General features: G+C 36.6%; 1 protein-coding gene across 1 annotated transcript in view; it reads right to left on the reverse strand.

Annotated features, from left to right (window-relative positions):
* Positions 1 to 10,869: 10,869 nt before the first annotated feature.
* The window catches only part of Mer (ezrin/radixin/moesin family protein merlin), a 40,831-nt gene continuing 30,905 nt past the window's right edge, over positions 10,870 to 20,795 (reverse strand). Inside the window, exons 12-13 of the mRNA XM_083140268.1 lie at positions 20,131 to 20,290; positions 10,870 to 17,618 (exon numbers count right to left, since the gene is read on the reverse strand). Of these exons, the coding sequence (XP_082996394.1) occupies positions 17,568 to 17,618; positions 20,131 to 20,290 (211 nt within the window). The 3' untranslated portion in view covers positions 10,870 to 17,567. The remainder of the gene's footprint in view (positions 17,619 to 20,130; positions 20,291 to 20,795) is intronic.

Consider the following 20,795-nt stretch of genomic DNA (forward strand, 5'->3'; position numbering starts at 1 on the left):
CAGTGTGATATGCACGAAAACATGGCACAACGCACAGAGCTTTTTCACAGTCAGGGCACCAATACGATGTTTCCTTTCTTTTTCCACTGCTCCAACATACAACATATCTTCTTGTAGGGTACTTTTTAGAAGTTGCAGGCAGTCTGGAAAACATCGTCGCATGAGTCGACTTGGTGCTGGACTTCTAGACGGACGGCCCCTGCTGGCAGACTTCTGTACCCCACCAGATGAGGATAAGTTTTCAGCTAATACCATGAGAAAATCAAGCCTACACAATTGTCCACCATTTTTCTTGTATAATATAAAAGCATTCAGGCACACAAGATCAAGGAAATATAGGAACATCTTCTGATAATATTTCTTCAAACGCTCTCTAGCCATTGTGTAGATGCCAATTTGACCATCATTCTTATCTATGCCTCCCATGTTTTTGTTATAATCAAGTACAACAGATGGTTTCTGTACAATTCCTTTTCTTGATGTTACATTTTCCATGCTGTCATCATGAAATGTGCTGACCAGTGTAACATCCAGCTTGTCTTTCCATTTCATAATCATCTGTTTACCTCTAATTGCTGCCTCTGTTTCTCCTTTTTTCAATCTGGCAATCCTCACTGACAGAGGGAACTCCTTTCTGTTGGTTCTCATTGTCCCAACAACATCAGTGTTTCGAGCACATAATGTGTCAATTAGTTTGCGACTGGTGTACCAGTTGTCCAGGTACAGGCAATATCCCTTGTCAAGCAAGTTATTGGCAAGTTCCAACACAATTCGTGAAGAAGTTTGTTCACCAGGATGTCTTTGTCCATAATCAGTGTCCTTTCCAGTGTACACTACGAAATTCCACACATATCCTGAGTTGCTTTCACAGAGGTTGTACACTTTCATTCCAAAGCGACTTCTTTTTGAAGGGATGTATTGCTTCCATCCCAGTCGCCCTTTCCAGAGAAGCGATTCAGCGACACACATGTTTTGTTCAGGAGTGTATACAGATGAAAATTTTGTCTTTACATGGTCAAGAATAGGATGAATCTTGTACAGCTTTTTGTCGTGCATAAGGGGATCAAATTTAGAATTATCAGCAAAATGGAGGAACTTCAGAAGCAAATGAAATCTCTTTTCACTTATAATTTCTAGAAAATATAGTGTAATAATAGAAACACGTTTAGAAAAATACATGCCATTCTCTGGTTTGTGAACAATTCCTTGCAATAGCAACAAACCAATCAAGAGTTCTTATTTCGTCTTTGTTTGTATCAACCCAGTCTCTTGCTCGAGACCGAGCCGTCAAGTTGGGATGCGCCAACAAAAACTGACCCGCATACGTATTTGTTTGCTCGGCAATCAACTGACACATATCACTGCCTATAAATGTGTCAAAGTACTCTACGACGTCTTTTTCATCATCAAATTGAGCATGCAAACCACTTACTGCAACAAATGGAAACTTTGGTCTAACTCCTCCGTTACTTACGAAACTCTTTGATGCAGGTTCCAATTCTTCCTCTTCTTCATTGTCTGTCCCACTTTCAGGATGCGCCTCACTGCTGGAATAATCGTTATCTGAACTGCACCAGCCATCATTACTAAATTCACCCGAAAACTCTTCCGATTCGTCGTCACAATCCAATATATCTCGGATTTCCTCAGCAGGAAAAACACGCCGTCGCTTCCGATTTGCCTGAGCCATTATTGCATACGCGATAGAACTGAACATCGGGCTGTGTTCGTTGCTTCCCGCTAACTCTAACGGTTACAACAGTCTGGAAGTCAGAGCCATCTGGTGAAACAAAGAAGAAAGTAGTTCTATGAAGTATCTCGTCATACACAACAGATATCAGCAGTAAGAACATGAGAACGTAGTATCCCGTCATGCCCATTATAAATCAGTAGAGCCAGAACGGAGTATTACGTCATACCCAGTTAAGAGGTTAAGCATTACATTTTTATTTGTGGGAAAGTTTATTGGACAAGTGGTGACTGCATGTTTTCACATTCAATTATTCTTGAACTAGCGTTTTCGATCACATGCCGAAGCACTGCATGAGGAATAGCATTGATTTCATCTGCAATTCTTTGCTTCAATTCTCTCAAATTTTGTGGCATTGTGGTTTATCTCTTACTCTTAAGGTAACCCCATAAGAAAAAATCTGCTGGTGTTGCCAGTTAATGTCCCCTCTGTTATTGTAACCATTGAAGCGATCTCTATGTAGAACATAATCGATTGGCAGGATCTTAATTCTTGTGTAATAATTTTTTATGGGTGGAAATTCATATCCTTGCAAATAATGCGATGAACTGTAGACTTATGCACATTTAAAGAAGCTGCATGCAATCTTGACGATTGGTGAGGATCCTCACAAACAGACTGGTGCACACGGTCAACGTTTCTGTTCGATCTTGTTGACCTTGGACATCCCAGCAGTTTACTCGTCATAGTGCTTCGAGTGTTTTCACTCATCTAATATTTAATGAAATTTGCACTTGGGACGTCTCATTCCTGCCAGGTTATAATGATGCCAGTACAAATGACTCAGAACAACATGATCATTATTTTTATAAAACCCACGAACACAAAAAGCACATCGCTGCCCCATAAGGTGCTCCATGGCAACTAAATATTAACACTGTTGCCAAACATTTGTGATTATCTCATTTCTCCATAATGTGTGAATTGCCCTAGAGGGCAGATTCAAAAACTAAAATGTTTCCGAGACATCCTTTATTTCCCAGTGTTAGTTAAAACCAAACACAGGTCAAGAGTATTTCAGAATTACTGTAACCTTGTCATGTTTCAACATTATACTTTATTCATCAATTTACATTATGTCCACTTATATTCACAAGCCTTATATATTCTTACCAGATGGATTAAAAATCAAAAAGGGTAAGATATCATAATGAAAATATATGTCTGTATGTAAAATATATATATCAGCATGTATATATAATACATATTAACTAAGTGGAGACATTTCACTGTACATTATTTTCACATGCATAAATTGTTGTAAGTGGTATTCATGACTTTCTTCCAAGAGTAAATTTCGGTTAGGTTTCATCAAAGATATATATATATATCATGGTAAGAATACAAATGTATTTAAACTAATTTAAATCCAGTTTTTTTTTTTCTACGGAAGAACTCCTTGGATCGTGTGCGTAATACCTATGTATGTCAGATTCGCAGGTAAGTGGAAGAAGGTAATCTATAATACACAACTTATGCACTGTTCCATGCAGGGGGATTATAACCCCTGCCTTTGGCCTAGAAAAAGATCAAAGGAAGGAAGAGATTGCAAAATGAGAGCAGACTTTAAAAAAAAAATGTACATAATCCCCTACCCCAAGCCTTTTAAAAATCCTGGGCGTGCCAGTGATTCCATATAATAGTTTAAATCCATGGGTGCAACAATCCCTGAAAACTAATGTGCTTTTCATTAAGTGACACATGGTCAGCATATTGAATCCCATCACTTCTGTTATATCTGGCTTTCTACAGGGTGCATCAAAAGTTACGATCAGATATTGATATTATTATAAAGAGAGAAAATACAGTAGCAGTGCAGAAACTACTGAAGTGAACATAATACATTCAAGATTGAAGCAGGACAAGAATGCTTGTAGGATTAATAACAGTGCAGCTCTAATGGCCGAACTTCTTGCAATAATTCACATGGCACTGCTGGTTTGGCCATTTTGTGTGTTGGCTGCCTGCCTCAGAATTTGAGAGGGATTATTCTGAAAACGTGGGTAATTTCTCCTTTCAAATCCTCAACAGAGTTCAAACAAATTCTTCTATTTAATAAAAATTCTGGATGTCTTATCAGTAAACCTGACTAAACATTGTATGCCAAGAGAGTAAATATTTCTCTCACCTACGGCAATTTCACTTGCAAATAATATGTACTTGCACTATAAATAGTATTCAATCGTGACTTTTGTCCCACTATGTAGACCATAATTTGCTAAATCCTTTTTTTTTTTTTTGCATCTGAAACGACTTGCACCATAGGTAAGAGCATTAACTATTCAGTTACAAAAGGAAGTATGAGAAATAAAGTAAAGAATATATTCTTTTCTCCAGTTGTGTGTACAAAGAAGAATGGTGAAATAAATAACTTCACCAAGGAGTTGAGTAGTATAGAGTGACCACAAGGGAAAGAAACCTTGGACGAAAAGTCCCTGTGCAGCTTTCCCTTCTTCCATTCTGCTTGGGCCATAAGGAAGCATGGTCCACTCTCCCCCTCCCCTCCACATGAGAGCACGGTGCACAGGAGTTGTGGGTCTGTGCAGGTTTCTCTGATTGTGGTTCCACTAAAATGAACTTATTTTCAGATCTTTTGATACTACTATAAACTAAACTGCATATGCATAATTATCTAAAAACTTAAAGGAGTGAGAGAGATTTTTCTAAACAATTTACCCCACACGGTAAATTCATGGAGAAGGTCACAATGACCACTTACAATCTCACACAGTCATCAAAACACACATCCTGTGGTTATTCTCAAGGCACACTTGATATGTATAAAAAATCTTGGTTTAACTAAATATACGGAACTAAAATATGTAAAATATAAACAAGAGAATACATAAATGTACTTTGTGCTATCTGTATTAACCAAATATGAAATGGAATACTATTTTTCCTCAGCATTCTTACCTTTCTTGTCAAAACGCAAGTCACAACAATTATCAAAAGAGAAAGAAAAACAGTAGCTAAAATGAAAAAAGAAAAGTTCGCATTCACATGATTGCAATTTAGTGCACAGAGTCCTCATATGCATAATTCAATCATTAAAAAATTATATTTTATTCATGGTCATGGACATACATGCAATTGGAATACAATTTTTTTAACATTTTCAAAGTTTACACACTATTATATATCTATGGTAAATGGTTTTGAAATAATACAAGTATTAGGACAGAGCTAGAGCATTTGAAAGCGCAAATGACAATTACACTGATCATGGACCCAACTGGCGGCTGACCTACATCTTCAGGGGAGTGTGGCTCGATGAGTGTCAACAACCTCAGTTGCAAAGTAAAAGCTGTAGAGGTAACATCGCTCTCCCATTACAGTGTTGCCAAGCATACATCTTTTTATTAGCTTCTTTGTACAGTGTTTTGCGTACTATTGTACAACTTTTATCCAGTAACAGCGCTGATCAACTCCCCCCAGTTTACAGTATGTTTCGCAAATTTGTTTCGCTCCGCCAGCAACATTTGGCGCCTTGTGACTTGAGAATGTCCAATGTCAGTCAAAGAGAATTCAACTGGTTGCTGATTCATTGTTTCCCAGCCACCAGTTGGAAATCCGAGCAGTATAGAAAGATTGCAAAAACATAATTTCAGCACACTGTAGACTAGACTATAGTGAAGGCTTTAGAAAGAGCGTTTCGCGGGCTAACAGCAGATGTCGCTCGCACACTATTGCCGATACTCTCGTGTCGTCTGCTCCTCAGCCAAACAAACAGGCCGAGGTAGCAAGAGGCAGAGGTCATTCACCCTTCCAGAAGAGCGCAGCGAGCTAGCTGTGGCAACCGGGCTCGCTCATTCGCGGACCTGATTGGTTCTCGCACACACACCCCCATATTGTAGTCTGCTGTAAGCCCGCGAAGCGCTCTTTCTAAGGCCTCCTGCAGTATAATGGTGTAAACTTTGTTACTTTTGAAACATTAAAGGATGAGCTGAAGTTTCAGGGGCGTAGCCAGAATTGTTTTTCAGGTGCAGGCTGTGATCAAGTATGTTGAAAAATTGTATCGAAATAACATCTTGCAATATATGTCACAATGTACATCAAAGGTGACTAATGTATTCATGATATACAATTTTTGTAAGAATGTTATCGAATGCACTAAACTTGCATAGCAAAATTTACAATGATCATTGTGTATCAACCAAACAGGACTCTGCATATACTGAAGTCTAACATCATAAATATTTGAAGTACAATATGAAATCTTACTTAAATAAACATAGACATACATGGCTTGCTAGATTAAAACTTATATGATGAGAATGAATTTAAGAAAATCAAGCACAAATAAATTAGAGAAACAAATATCTGACACTACAAAAATTCAGTTAAAAAGCCATACACTCAAGTGCACACATTACACAACTGAGGCTTATCTATTTTAACAATGGAAGGAAGGTATTGTAACAAATTCACAGACAGGTACGGTTATTTAGTAATACATATGAGCACTACTGAGAATTACAATTAAATAAATGACTGATACAAAATTTACTTCTAACAATGAATAAATATTTCAATACTACTATACAATGTATACATTTTGTTCATAATAATATTAGATTCCATAATCTATAATTATGGATTATGATTGATGAATTATGGATGAGAATTTCATATCCCAAGACTACCACTATGAGCAACAAGCTTTTACAATATTTACAACTGGTCTTTATCAATGGAAGTGCATTTGAAACAAAATTATTTTCTGGGGAATATTGTTTTTAGTTTTATGATGAATGAAAATACACGGACGATTTGTTTTTGTGCTTATCTTAAACCCAGAAAATAACTTTGTTCTTCAAAATGTGTAATGGAAAGGAAAAATAAAGATTTACAAAAGAAGCTGCCTTAGAGTTGGTGAATGTACTGTCATTCTATGCATACGATGAAAGGTGTCACCATCAATTTTTTGGAAACCTCAGATATTACAGGTAATAAAAATATTGAAGGTAAGTGATGAAGTATGACTAGGATTATCAGACATCTTTTCTTTCTTCCAGACACGTCCCCTATTTTTGTCTTGTTCAGTGTCCAGAAGTTAACCCCCCCCCCCTCCACTATTCCTAAATGTCCTTATTTTTGAATTTCACATAATTTGTTAAGAAAATACATAATTTCATTCCAAAAATGGAAAATCACAGGGAAAAAGTACATGCTGAGAGAGAATTTCTAATGCTGTTATAGATTTAGTGGAATTTGTAGATGCTCTGCTAAATTTTCTAAGATTCTGTAAAAGGTCCGGTACTCGTTCAGTGCAATTTCAAAGATTTTAACTATACACAGTTATGTTTTGACCCAGATTGAAAAACAAAAAGTTTCCTCGGAGAAGTATGCTTGAAAACACATGTTGTGGAAAATGAAATAAGACATTATAATGATAATTTTTCATATTTTTTGAGATGAGACATGTTTTCCTATCATGTTTTGTCATGAAATTAACTGAGAAATGCAAAATAAATCAAACACACCGACAACACTTTCTGGAGTTTGAATTGCCTGCAAGATGTACAAAATCATGGAAAATCTATTAAAAACTTGAGAGCAAAAATGGACTAAACTAATAATCTGCTAACTACACAAATGAGATATTGGGAAAAAAATGGTTATTTTGTGTAATAAGTATAGTTTTTAAATCAAATTTAGGATTATATTCACCTCTGTAACATCAAAGTAGCATTTTACATACAAATTTTGATCCTGAAATGTGCCAAGTTTTTGTACTGAACTCTTGATATTTTACTCGCCATAAATATGTAGCTTTATTGATTATATCTATTATTTATGGTGAATAATCTTGTTCCACATTTCGTTTACAGGGAACTGGTAACTTTCAATATGTAAAAAAGTTCCCCAAGCATACAGACTGTGCCATGAAGGAACATTTAGGAGATGTGGGAGTAGGGCCACACATGTTCTCAATTTAAGCCATTTTGGAGGTGTTATAAGCTCCACATTCCAGCCACTTTTACCCCTCTGGCAGCCATTGATTTGAGGCAATCAGATGCCCTACCAACTAGACAACCGTGGATCTAAACCTTAAATATGAGTACTATCAATATATTGTGCAAGTGGGAATTTCTATGAAAATACAAAAAAATATTTTGTAACCATAATTATTAACATTGCTCATGAAGAGACAAGAAACCAGTGAATAATACTCAGGTGCACTTAAAACTCCTGCAGTGTTTGTGTCTGGTTCAAGACAAGTTACTTTGTATTTATGACTTAAGAGTTGCTTTACTGCCACTTTTGGCTAATTGCAACACTGAGAATAATATAATAAAATTTATGAACACCCATGTAAGCATTCGAACCCAGGAACTTCAGTGTCAAGATCGAAAGTCAACCACACAAGTCAGGAACCAGTGTGGAGACCACCTTTATGGAGGTGATCCTCCGCTGCCGCGTTCACCTGCGAAGGAACTCGCGGTCAAACAGCCAATTACGACCACCACTTGGGCAAGAACTGACAACGTTAAACATTCCCCCTCCCCAAAGAAGCCATTAGGGAAACAGTATTTTGTCAAAATAACCATTCTGCGCTGCAATTGCACACTGGTTAGTACGGCGACTCCACTGTAGTGTGCTTGGCCATCAAGTTAGTGGTTCATGACAAGCATCACCAAATGAGAGAATTTGAAGAAGCCACATTGAACATATGGGGACATAAAATTACAAAGTATCTTAGTGTAAGACACCATTGAATACTGTAAATGCATAAAATGAGATATACTGGCCAACAACATGGGCCAGAAAGGAAGCTCACATTTTAAGGGTGACAGTAAAATATATGACGACACAGAATGTAACTCCCCTTCTCCTCTCCTGAAGAAAGAGGGCCCAAAAAATTCCACAATTGCTAAAACAGGATTGGCTATCAACCAACATCAACAACAAAAGAGGAACCAAAATTCCCTTCGGCAGGATATAGTGCGGGAAAGTCTGCTACTTCAAGCAGCAAAAGAGAAATTGATACGAAGCACACAGCAAAAGGAAAGGACAACTTCAAATATCATCCTGTATCTCAAGAGGATGAAGAAAAGGCTAACACCCAAATGGAAGTAAAAAAAATTAAACAAGAATTTTCAAAATTTAAAAATGGTTTTATCCACTTACATGGTACTCCTACTACAAAACATAAAACAAACAATGCATAAAACGTACAGTTGTGTGCCTGCAACAAATAGTTGTGAAAATGTCAACCGGACATGGACATGAGAAAAGAAATTTCCAATGAGCTGATCAACTTGTAAACAATATCTAGGGCCACATATTTATGGTAAATAAAAGTTAAGATATTGGTACAAAAACTGGACACATTTCAATGGCATTTCAGTATTAAAATGGTAAATATAATCCTCAATTTGATTTAAAAATTATAGTTATTGCACAAACATTCCCTTTCTAGTAACACATTTGCGTAGTTATCATAGCGTTAAGTGTATTCCTACACAAAGGAGTCCATTTTTGCTTCTCAAATTTTTACAGTAGAAGTAATCCATTTTCTGTGATCTTGCATAACTCATAGGATAATCCAGACATCAGAAAGTATTGTGTTGGTAAAGAAATTGTAAATTTCCTTATTTTGCATCATTTTGTGGCAAAACATGGTGGGAAAACATATTGCTTACCTTTCAAAAACCTGAAAAAACATTACATCATATTGTTTCACAATTTGTGTTTCCATCAAAAATGAAATATGCATGTCTTTAAGGATTGCATAAATATCTCGGGCAAATAAAAAAAAAATATGATGGCGAGTCAATAATTATCTGCAATTCAGTTTTGATTCTGTTGGCAGTGTTGTCCTTTCTTCAGCATCACTAAGCATATTTTACATAGATGGATCAGAATTGTATTAACATAAGGTAGCTAACACACGACAGCCCATTCTTTCACAACGTTCTGCAATTCTGGTCCAAGTTTACTGAAAATCCAACATTATTCTTCTTACATGATGTAGATTCAGTTATGTGTATTACATCAGTAGACTTCTGAAGGGTCTCTCCATTTTCTTTTTACTTCCATTTGGGTGTTAGCCTTTTCTTCATCCTCTTGAGGTACGGGATGATATTTGAAGTTGCCCTTTCCTTTTATTGTGTGCTTCGTATCAATTTCTCTTTTGCTGCTTGAAGTAGCAGACTTTCCCTCACTATATCCTGCTGAAGGGAATTTTGGTTCATCTTTTGTTGTTGATGTTGGTTGATAGCCAATCCTGTTTTAGCAATTGTGGGTTTTTTTGAGCCCTCTTTCTTCAGGAGAGGAGAAGGGGAGTTAAATCCTGTATCGTCGTATATTTTACTGTCATCCTTCAAATGTGAGCTTCCTTTCTGGCCCATGTTGTTGGCCAACATATTTCATTTTATGCATTTACAGTATATTGTTGGACAGGTTTTCATTTGTTTGGTCTTGCATTGTTGCTGCCATATTAACAAACATGCTCGACTTTCTGTTTGCGTCAAAGAACAATGTTCAGTGAACATTTTTCTTTGTCTGGAGATGCATCAGGGGACTAAATCCATTACAAACTTTCAGCATGTGAATAGTTTTTTGCGCTATTGGAGTGTCTACAAATGGTTCGAAAAGTTTAAAAATAGGTGTTATGCTTACAGCAGCTTGATGCCCATGACAAGACTCGTAACACTTGTGCAACCATTTTTGAACTTTTCAAGCCATTCGTGTTCGTGTGTGTGTGTGTGTCTATATATATATATATATATATATATATATATATATATATATATATATATATATATATATATATATATATATATATAAATCAAATAAGGTAAAAGGAAACACTCACCGGACAGTAGGAAAATTCAAAATTTTCGCTAATTTATAGCATCATCGGTGTGAGAAGAAACAGAAGACGGAACCCCAACTTCCGGTTCCGTCTTCTGTTTCTTCTCACACCGATGATGCTATAAATTAGCGAAAATTTTGAATTTTCCTACTGTCCGGTGAGTGTTTCCTTTTACCTTATTTGATTTTTACTTAGCCCTTTTGGCCCTCCTTGCTTTTATCAATTATATATATATATATATATATATATAAATCAAATAAGGTAAAAGGAAACACTCACCGGACAGTAGGAAAATTCAAAATTTTCGCTAATTTATAGCATCATCGGTGTGAGAAGAAACAGAAGACGGAACCGGAAGTTGGGGTCCTGCAGAGTTGCCAGGTCCCCATTGAAGAAGAAGCGGTGCGTAGAACGAAAAAAACACTGTTTCGTCACCAGGCTCGTCGTAAACTGTGAGTGTGTAGGATGAGTTGGGAGGGAGGGCGGGAGGGTGGGTGAGGGTTGGGCATTACTGGGTGGCCTTGTTCAGGCCAGGTGGAGTGGTTGCACTCATGGCCGATATGTAGGCCCTCTCCCATCTTTTGCGAACAGAGGTGTTGGCTGGTTGGGGTAGGAGGTGGATGATCGCTACCCGGAAGCAGTCGTTGAAACTGATGTTGTGGTGGTTGGTGTGGACGGCGACAGTGAAGTCCAGGTTGTGGGTGGAGGAGCGGTGGTTATTGATGCGGAGGTTGAGGATATCCATTTGGCAAAACACTGTTCTCATTCGAAACACTGTGCTGAAAGTCTTTGATGTATTTAGGCCCCTGATACAGCTTCAGAAGAAAGAAAATTCACTGAATGCTGCTCTTCCTTGGTGCAAACCAAAACTTTGAGTGTTTTGTTAAAGTCACAGCAGTAACACTGCAACTAACCGAACAACTTGAAACTTGGCCAGAAAACATCCCTAACGATGCACAAGAAAATTTCATTTGTACCAACACAAACAAAATACAACTGCATTGTGGATAAGTATGGACTCAGCCTCATATTTGCAGTCTATTTCTTTATGGCTACAGCTTATCTGAAAGCCTTGGACATGCATCTGTTATGTACACAAAAAAAGATGAATCTCAAGTATAAATTTTTCACATCAGTTGCTAACAAATTTAAAAACATGGGAAAATGTAAAACTTGAGGTTCCACTGTGAAGTGTCCAAGAATTTAAAATAGTGACACCTCAATAATATTCACTACACAAAACAAGTACAAGTTACATTAACATGATAAAAGAACTCACAAAAAAATCATGCAATGAGAAAAAAATAGTTTGAGTTAATGCATACTAGAAAACTTACCTTTAGAAAAGTATTATTAAATTGATGATGATCAAGAAATTACTTTCATAATATGTAATCTATTCCCTTCTGTTCCCCCAGGCACATGAAAGCCTAAATTCTAATTCAGCACAAAACATTTTACAAAGGAGATTCTTTAGGTACAGTTGTACAATATTAACAAGAGTTTCTTGAAAATTATTTTTCCCAGGAGTATTTCCATCCATGGTAAAGCAGTGTTATCTTCATTTATCCCCGAAAAGGGCTGCTGGCACTAATTGGCACATACATTCATAACAAGATTTCTATTTAAATTTTTATTGCTCTCGTTTGTATAATTTCAACCAAAACAACGAATCATTTAACAGTCAGCTAATGGAACAATGTGGCTAACTCGCATGTAAATAAATGACCAGTACTAGACACAGCCATAACTTTCTTCTCTCTATTCATACTGCTATACATGAAAGTCATCCATGCAAACTATTAGACAATCGAGCAAAAAGGCCTCGATGCAGCACTCTATTAAGAGTAAATGTACAGAAGTAAATTATAATTAGCTAATTAACTGCCAAAATAGTGTACAAGTTGTAGATCAACTGTTAATCATTAAAGTGGAAGACCCAACCAACAAGTCACTAACACGCAGGTTGTTCCATCAGCATAATCAGTGCTGCTCAAGTTTTATTTGCACAAATAAATTAAAGCATTCTCTAAGTTTACACAAACAGCGTCTGACATCATGTGCTGAGCAGAGCACGTTCATATTACCTGTCAAAGCACGAACACAGCACACAAAAATTAAACAGAAAGTTCTGACCTTTCACAAGGATGAAAAGGAGTAAAAAAAACAGACGTGGGTAGCAGGAGATTACTGGTCATTGGCAGAAGCAAGTCTCGCAGCAGATGTCCAGAAGTCATGATATAATGGAAGATTGTCACTGTTGCCAGATGCACTGTTCTATGGTTTCTCTTGAACAGGGAATTCTGATAGGTCTATTATTTAATAGTAATAGTTAACCACCTTGAACGTGCATGAAGTGGCTCTGGGGCTCACCCAGCTTCAAATAAGTGGGTACCTAAGGTAAACGCTGGAATTGAAAGGAGGTAAAAGGTGGCTGGAGCATGGTGCTGATCATTCCCCCCAAAATGACTGATCGAGAATGTGAACCTCCACATACACTTACATGCCTTCATGCCATGGTGCAATGTGCATGGAGAACTTTACTTTACCCTTAATAGTAATAACAGAGCCAATGCTGCTACATCACTATCTGAACATATTAGTTCAAATTTAACTACCAAGATAATTTTTTTGCCAAGTCCAAATGTCATAGTAGTTATGTACACTTCACAATTTTCATTAATTTTGCACAAATAATGTGTGGTAAGTGTGTATTTTGTCATTAAATGACACCATTTTTAATATTAAATATCTCAACTGAATAATTTGTTAACTGACATGGTAATGTTATAAAGGGTGTCCAAAAGCCAATAAACTCTTTTTTAATTTACGAATAATTTAAGAGGCATGAACTCATTTTGTTTCTTTTGTTTCACGCTGCAGCTGAGGCTATGGAGTTTTATTTTAAATAGGAAAAAAAAATATAAATATGAGAAGTTCTTGCATACATTCTTCTTTTATGATGTGACTATTCCTACTCCCATCTCAGTTGATATGTGAATGAACAAAATTACCACATTTGGGCATGAAAACAGCCTGTACAAGTTTCTGAATGAGCTCATCATGATCAATGAGTTACTGTACAGTGTGGAAGTATGGCTCGTTGTGTTTTTAAAACAGGAAGAAAGGCTGTTCCTGTGACTGGTGAGCTTCATGGCCCCATGTTAAAAAGATTTCACACAGAAGCGACACGACAAGCTTCACGCGTCACTTGTAACTTGCGTGTCGTTCTGACTGGCCAGTTTTGTGAATACCGTGCATCATGTCGCCTAGTGCTCTTGTTCGTGCATGCTCCGTGAATATTTTGGTTTTGACTGAATGGGCTAGTGTCATTTGTTGCTTGCAGCTTTGGTGTGAATTCTCCCTTGGACACAACCATTGTTGGAAGTGGACAAGAATGAGATATAGTTCCAACATGATGGAGCAACTGTGCATAATGCAAGACATGTTACAATCTTGGAATATGTTTCAGAATCATGTTGTCCAGAATGGTAACATTAGCTGGCCTCACAACTCTGTGAATTCCTAAAGGATAATGTATACACGAACAAACTAAGAATGGTTGCTGCTCTCAAGAACTAAACAAATGAGTTTACTCATTTAGGGACACCCTATACCTATTCTAATCTTTTTTAAAAGGTAAATTTCAACATGCAATAAAAGCTTGACTTCGGCTACAGAGAAGGTGTTTTGGTCATCAAAGAGCTTCCAACAACCTCCCCTTACCACTAAGTATATAATTGCCCAAGAGCTGTTTGAGGAGTGCTATTGACATGAATATTCCCAACTGGGATTGCCCACCTCTGGAATTGAAGTTGGGTCTTCCACATGGCAGTTAGATACTCTACCAAATAGATCAAAATGTGTGGGTAAAGTTTTGAAATGAATGGAGCAATCAATAAAATTAGCAACACAGAAATACAAAACTTTACCCACACACTAACCATGTTTACCATGAAATGGCCCATTCTAACCATGTGAAACAACTTTTAACTGTTATAATTTGTAAGTCTTGTAAAAGATCTACCCAAAAGAAACATATGTAAAAATTACTCAACATTATCAATTATACGAGAAATTTGTGCATGTGTCATGTATATATGTACTAAGCAAGATATTTCGATAATTATGATTATTTACAACTTGAACATGTAAAAGTAGCCAATAGGTATAAAATACTCGCAAAAATCGTACACACATACTATGGTTACAAGGTACAATGAACTTTGAAAGATTTTATAGAATGATACCAAGCAAAGTAAATGTTACAAATCTGTTATTCTAAACGCTGCGTTTCCTTAGATGAAAAAATGTGTGTTTTGAAAGTCGTGCTATTACATTTTGCAGTTTAGTACAACACAACTTACAAACCACGTAATAAAAATGACCTGATTCTGATATACGAGGGTCATTTCAAAATTTGTGCACACAGTGCATGACTAGCCCATGTAATTACACAATCAATCTGATTGTCTCGCATCATGTGTGAGCCAGATTTGGGCTGTTACGTGTACGTTTGTTCCTGTTGTGAAGAATCCTGCGTTGGATTGTAAAAAGAAAATGAGAGCAGTCAGACCTCATAGCAGGTGATCTTATTTTCAAGATGTCAGATTGCATGTTGCAGAGAAAGAAATCATGGAAAAATTTGCGTGTGAACTGCACCTGACATAAGCCCACACACTTCGATTAATTCCCACAACCGAAATGAATCAGTACCGTACAGAATGTTTCTGATAAGGCGATCCTACTAATCAAAGCAATGAGATTGGAGTTCTAGAGTGGCTGTAGCAGTTTTCTCACAGAAGCAAATTGAATGTGTGAAGGAACCGATCTGATTACATAATTGCAAGCTCTCTCTCTCATGGACAAAACTGACCACCAGCAGAAACAGTAAGGCAAGGCTGCGTTCAGTTTGGTTCAACAGACGACTATCAATACCATTTTACCTCGCCAAACCTTCTACACTAGCTGAATCCGACATGAACAACCAAGATGCCCAGTTGAGATTGAGAATACAAAACTTGCCCAAACATTGATCAAGAAAAATGATGATTGCTTTGAATGCCTGTTAACGTGTTTTGAGAAAAACTGCAGCATGATTTTTCTTTTTTTTTTTTGAAATGACCCTTTATATCAAATGCAAGGAGACTAGATTTGCATTTAATCTTACACATATCACCTCCTAACTCCTTCGAATCTGAATACTGTGTAAGAATGCAAAATATAAAGTGTCAATTTAATACTTAATGTTCTACCAGACATTCATAACTATTTAGAAGAATTAATTACTAAAATATTTTAGTAAAGTGATTCCCAATTGGTGGTCTTGACCCATCCATGGGTCCATAGAAATTCATGTCTGTATAATATAATAATAAAAAAATTATGGTCTTTTCCTTGCAGAACTAAATTCACTTAGTAGTTAAATGCTATCCAACATTTTTTACTCCTCATCCAAATTTTCATTAGCTTGAGGGAGGCCATGACTTAGCTTTGAAAAACAAGTGGTCTACAGTACCAAGCTAATTCAGAACCACTCATAACAGTATTGGCAATAATATGGTGTTGACTGAATGTGATTCTGATTTAACTTTAGTCGAGTACTATATCTATTCAGACTTGTTTACATTTTTTTTAGTCTGGTCTAAGGCTCATACTTCATATTTTCATATACAGGTAAATGCAAACATTTTCTTAAAATTTATGGAACAAAATTAACTTCAAAACATTACAAAAATTGATACAAGTATCATTTGTAAGTGAAATATGTTCAAATATTTTGATCCAAGGCAGGTGTTTTCAAACTTACAAAGGGGTAGTTATGCACCCCTCTTGTTCTTCCTTCTATTCCCCCCCCACCAGTTTTACATACGTAAATTCATTCCTAATTTGAGAAGGAAGTTTTTTTTCTGAATATGTTCTGTCAATATTATTCACTAAGAACCTGCAGATCAGTTGAAACAATACTCCTAGTACTGATATCTGAGATTACAGAAATCTGTCAGCATTTAAAATCCAGTATGTGACAAATGTTATCACATATAATTCTATTAACTGTAGCGTATGAATAATACCAATCTAGTATGAATAATACCAATCTAGTACACAAGTCAGTTTTCAAGCTATGGTCACATACAACTACTTTGCGCAGCTCACACTTTGCTTTCTTACCTTTCATCCATTCTACGCATAATATAAAAAGCTAAACAGTCAGTTTCTTTGCATGCAATACAGAAGCACATCCTGAAAAGGTCAGCAACTACAAGTGAGGTAGTCATGTAAGTATAAGCAATATGTGCTTTTGTGACACCTTATAAAACACTAGGAGCGTACAGGAATCGAAACTCCAGTACAGGGAGCAGAAAAATAAATTCCCCATCCCCGACTGAGAAATAATTTCCAGATTCCTTGAAGACATTTCTGAACGTGCAGGGAATGATTTCCTGAATTTTGAAATACTAAGATGGTCGGTCTCAAAATTCCCACCATTAGGAAATCTGCACACTACAATGTGGAAATACTGAAAAAAATGGCAGCTGTTGTGGTAGAATTCCTCACATAAAGGAGAAACTGTAACAAACTTGGCATTTCCAAAAATATCAGGAAACCCTAAAAAATTTACAATTTCAAGAATATATCAAACACTGATTTTTCTTTCCCGCAACACACAACTCTATAAAATATGGCAATATATCCTGCATTCTTCTCTAAACTGTAACGGCATTAGTTATTATAACTGCACATAAAAAACATGAATAATTAGCAAGACCAGACACAGTATTATTGCTACACATAAAATTACAAATGAGCATCCCAATGTAAAGACCAACAGATTAACATTAACAATGGCTATACATATGTACAATGAACAATAGTCCGAAAAAAATAGGGATATGTGGAACAATATAAATTCACGTGTCCCTTCTAGATCTTTAAGACTACTTGGGAAAACAATGTACAACATTTAAAAACAACTTCACTGAAGTTTACAATTCAAAGTTCCTCAAAGAAAGCAACGCGAGCTTTAGTTGAGACTGACTTGACCTGAAATCAAAAAGAACATTTTGTTAAAATTACGAAATCAATATTCACAATAAACTATGACCGGTGGAGAGTGATGTTGCAAGTTTTTAAATCATGGAATTATGCCAAACAATACAAATTATTGTAAAACAGATTTAGGTGAAAACTGCGGTGAATACAGAAGCTTCTTTGCTTATAAGGTAGAGTATTTGACATATCAGGGTCTTTGGTTGGAACCCTGGTCAAGCTATAATTTTCATAATGAAAGGATTTGTGTTTTTCATTCTTATTCCACATCACTCTTTTCTTTCTTTTAGTTAATTGGGATATTGAGGATGGCGGATGATTACAGGAAATTGATGAATAAATTAATTACAATTTTTGGGTACTTCGGCACATGACTGTTTCGCATCCTTCAAATTATATCTAAAATGACAACGGAAATAAGAGGGTAAGTCAAAAATTATCTACACTTTTGCCACAACTTTTCTCAGGTTGGCCACACTGCCTTCAGCGCTTGTGCACTATAAGGTTGTACTTTTGTGGTCATGTGGCTGAGGTTTGATCTTAATCGCTACATTTTTCTTTCTTTTGTTACAGATTAAACAAGGCAGCTCCACTGGCAGTGTGCACCAAGGAAGAACAGAGATCCGATTTCTCTGGTCTGAAGATGTCAGGGGTTGAAATTCATCACAGCCTTTCAGTACAATGAAGGGACAGCACTTTACCACGTACATTTGTGTGTAAGTTGATCGAGAGGTTTAAAAATGGCTGGGCAAGCATGAAACATGAAGCTTAGGATGCTCATTAACCTACACCACTGATGGGAAGATTCAACAAGCTTGAGAGATGATTCTGATAAACCTATGGTCACCCATCATCCAAAGAGATTATTCTGACATCATCAGATGTACTGAAAGACTGCGATGAATTTCAGTCCCTGACACACCTTCAGACCAGAGAAATCGGATCTCTGTTCTTCCTTGGTGCACACTGCCAGTGGCGCGGCCATGTTTAATCTGTAACAAAAGAAAGAAAAATGGAGCGATTAAGACCAAACCTCGGCCACATGACCACAAAAGTACCACCTTTTAGCAAACAAGCACTGAAGGCAGTGTGTCCAACCTGCAAAAAGTTGAGGCAAAAGTGTACATAATTTTTGACTTCCTCTCGTAAAAACAAGGGGTTTAAAGAGGTCCACGAGAAAAGCTAAAAGTGCAAGGCTGTAAAGGGACCTGCACAGAACATACACAATACATTAAAAAATAGGGCTCGGCATCGGCCGATACCCCTGGTATCGGAATCGGAAAGTATCGGTTGAAATTCATCTACCGATACCAGCTGATACTTTTTCTGCCTCTTGGTCTTTCATGGGGTCTAATTATCCTGGAAATTATGCAAAATTCAAACTTTCATTTTATTTTGCACGAAAACTGTATTTTTTATTACATAACATATTCTAATGTAATTCTTGAACATTTTAAAGCAAATATCTTGGTAAACTGATGCATATAATTTAGAGAAAAATATCTACACACCAATATTGATCAATATTTTAATTATTGCAATTCTCAAAGTACCGGTATCGGTGGGAATTGGTAAGAATATCGGCATTGGCTCAGCCCAATAAAAAGGTTAAGGAAATGTTAAAATTTTAGCTCACAAAGCTAAAAACATTTGTTAAAAAACTACCATTATCTCCCACATGACACGTAAAGATGAAAAGTTTGTTCACTTGTGAAGGTACACTTATCTCAATTGTCAAGGTTTAAACTCAATTATGGATATGTTGTCTATTCGTCTGCCCATCCTCGATTTTGCATCAACGCCGTTCATCATGTTGGTATTCGTTTAACAGTCATAGAAGATGCATAGAAGACGCATGACCATAACTGTTGGCGACTGATAGGTTTATGTTACTCTCTCAAGAAGAAGAAGACAACTTGCACGTTGTCAGGGTATATTCTGTTTTGTTGATTGGTAAGATGTCGGTAATGTGAATGAAGGCAAATGCACGGATTGTGTAAAATATTGTTTTGTGGTTAATAAAACCAAATGCTTAAATAACGAAGCCGAAATCATTGTACATGGTTCATTGCCCATTTTTAAACGCTCATCAGAGCCAGCCAAACATAGAACTGGTGTTATACGTATAATACCCTTATTTTATTAACTGACACCAAAGGGGCGGGATATTACTGTTAATAATAAAAGTAGATGGCCACAGAGGTAAAAATTTGCTTTAAGTCCACTTTATACTCAAATAGGCTACCGGGGCCGATTAAAGTGGGATCCAAGTTACTGCGCAATATACCTGTACTGAGATTCGAACCACTGATCTCTCATTTTCAATATAATAAATTATTTTATTATTATTATCATTATACCACTAATGCCTATTGATGAGAATTTTTTATAAAAAAATCACAACAATCTTTCAGGCCAATACTTCTGGGGGGAGTGTGTCCTCGATATTTTTTTCACGATTATGTGTGATGTATTATCGTGATGCAGTCACTTTTGAACAACTTACCTTCCTAAGTGTTGAGTATTTGTTTTCACCTATCCTCACTTGCTCCTCGTGCAATTGATCCAACTCTGTCTGTTTTTCACCAACTTTCAGAACTTCAATTTCAGATCGCAATTCCCTCAGCTGGTTTTGAAGGTGCTTACTCTTCTCCAAATATTCAACCCTGAAAAGAAACAACGTTTTATACCAGAAATGAACTAACATTACATTTTTAAAGTCATCCGTAAACAATTCAATTGTCACTGAAAGGAAGGGTTCAGGACCCAACAAAATCGACAATTGAAGGGCAATGTACAACTTCTTACTCGATACTGAAACGTCCGAAATTGCGCTAGCACATGATCAAAGAAAAATTTGACAATGATCTAATTCTATCACCACAGTGGTTAAAGCTACAAATTAAGCCCATCATTGTGCTTCTTGAGAAAATCTAACCCATTTTAATTTCACAAGAGTACCTTTCTTCTTAAGATAAATGGATGTTGACTCCAAGATGACTACTCTATTCGTAACATATCCTAAAACATTTCCCCCCTCCTATATCATGTACCAGCAGAGGTTTATCCAAAATTTTCCATCTTGGGGAGGAGGGGGGTGTAAGTTCATATTTAGGGAGGTTGCAAGGATAAATTTAGAGCCAAAATGACCAGAAATTGGGTCTTTGTGAA

The sequence above is a fragment of the Lepisma saccharinum genome, chromosome 18, assembly GCF_977018435.1.
Source record: "Lepisma saccharinum chromosome 18, izLepSacc3.1, whole genome shotgun sequence".
Lineage (NCBI taxonomy): Eukaryota > Metazoa > Arthropoda > Insecta > Zygentoma > Lepismatidae > Lepisma > Lepisma saccharinum.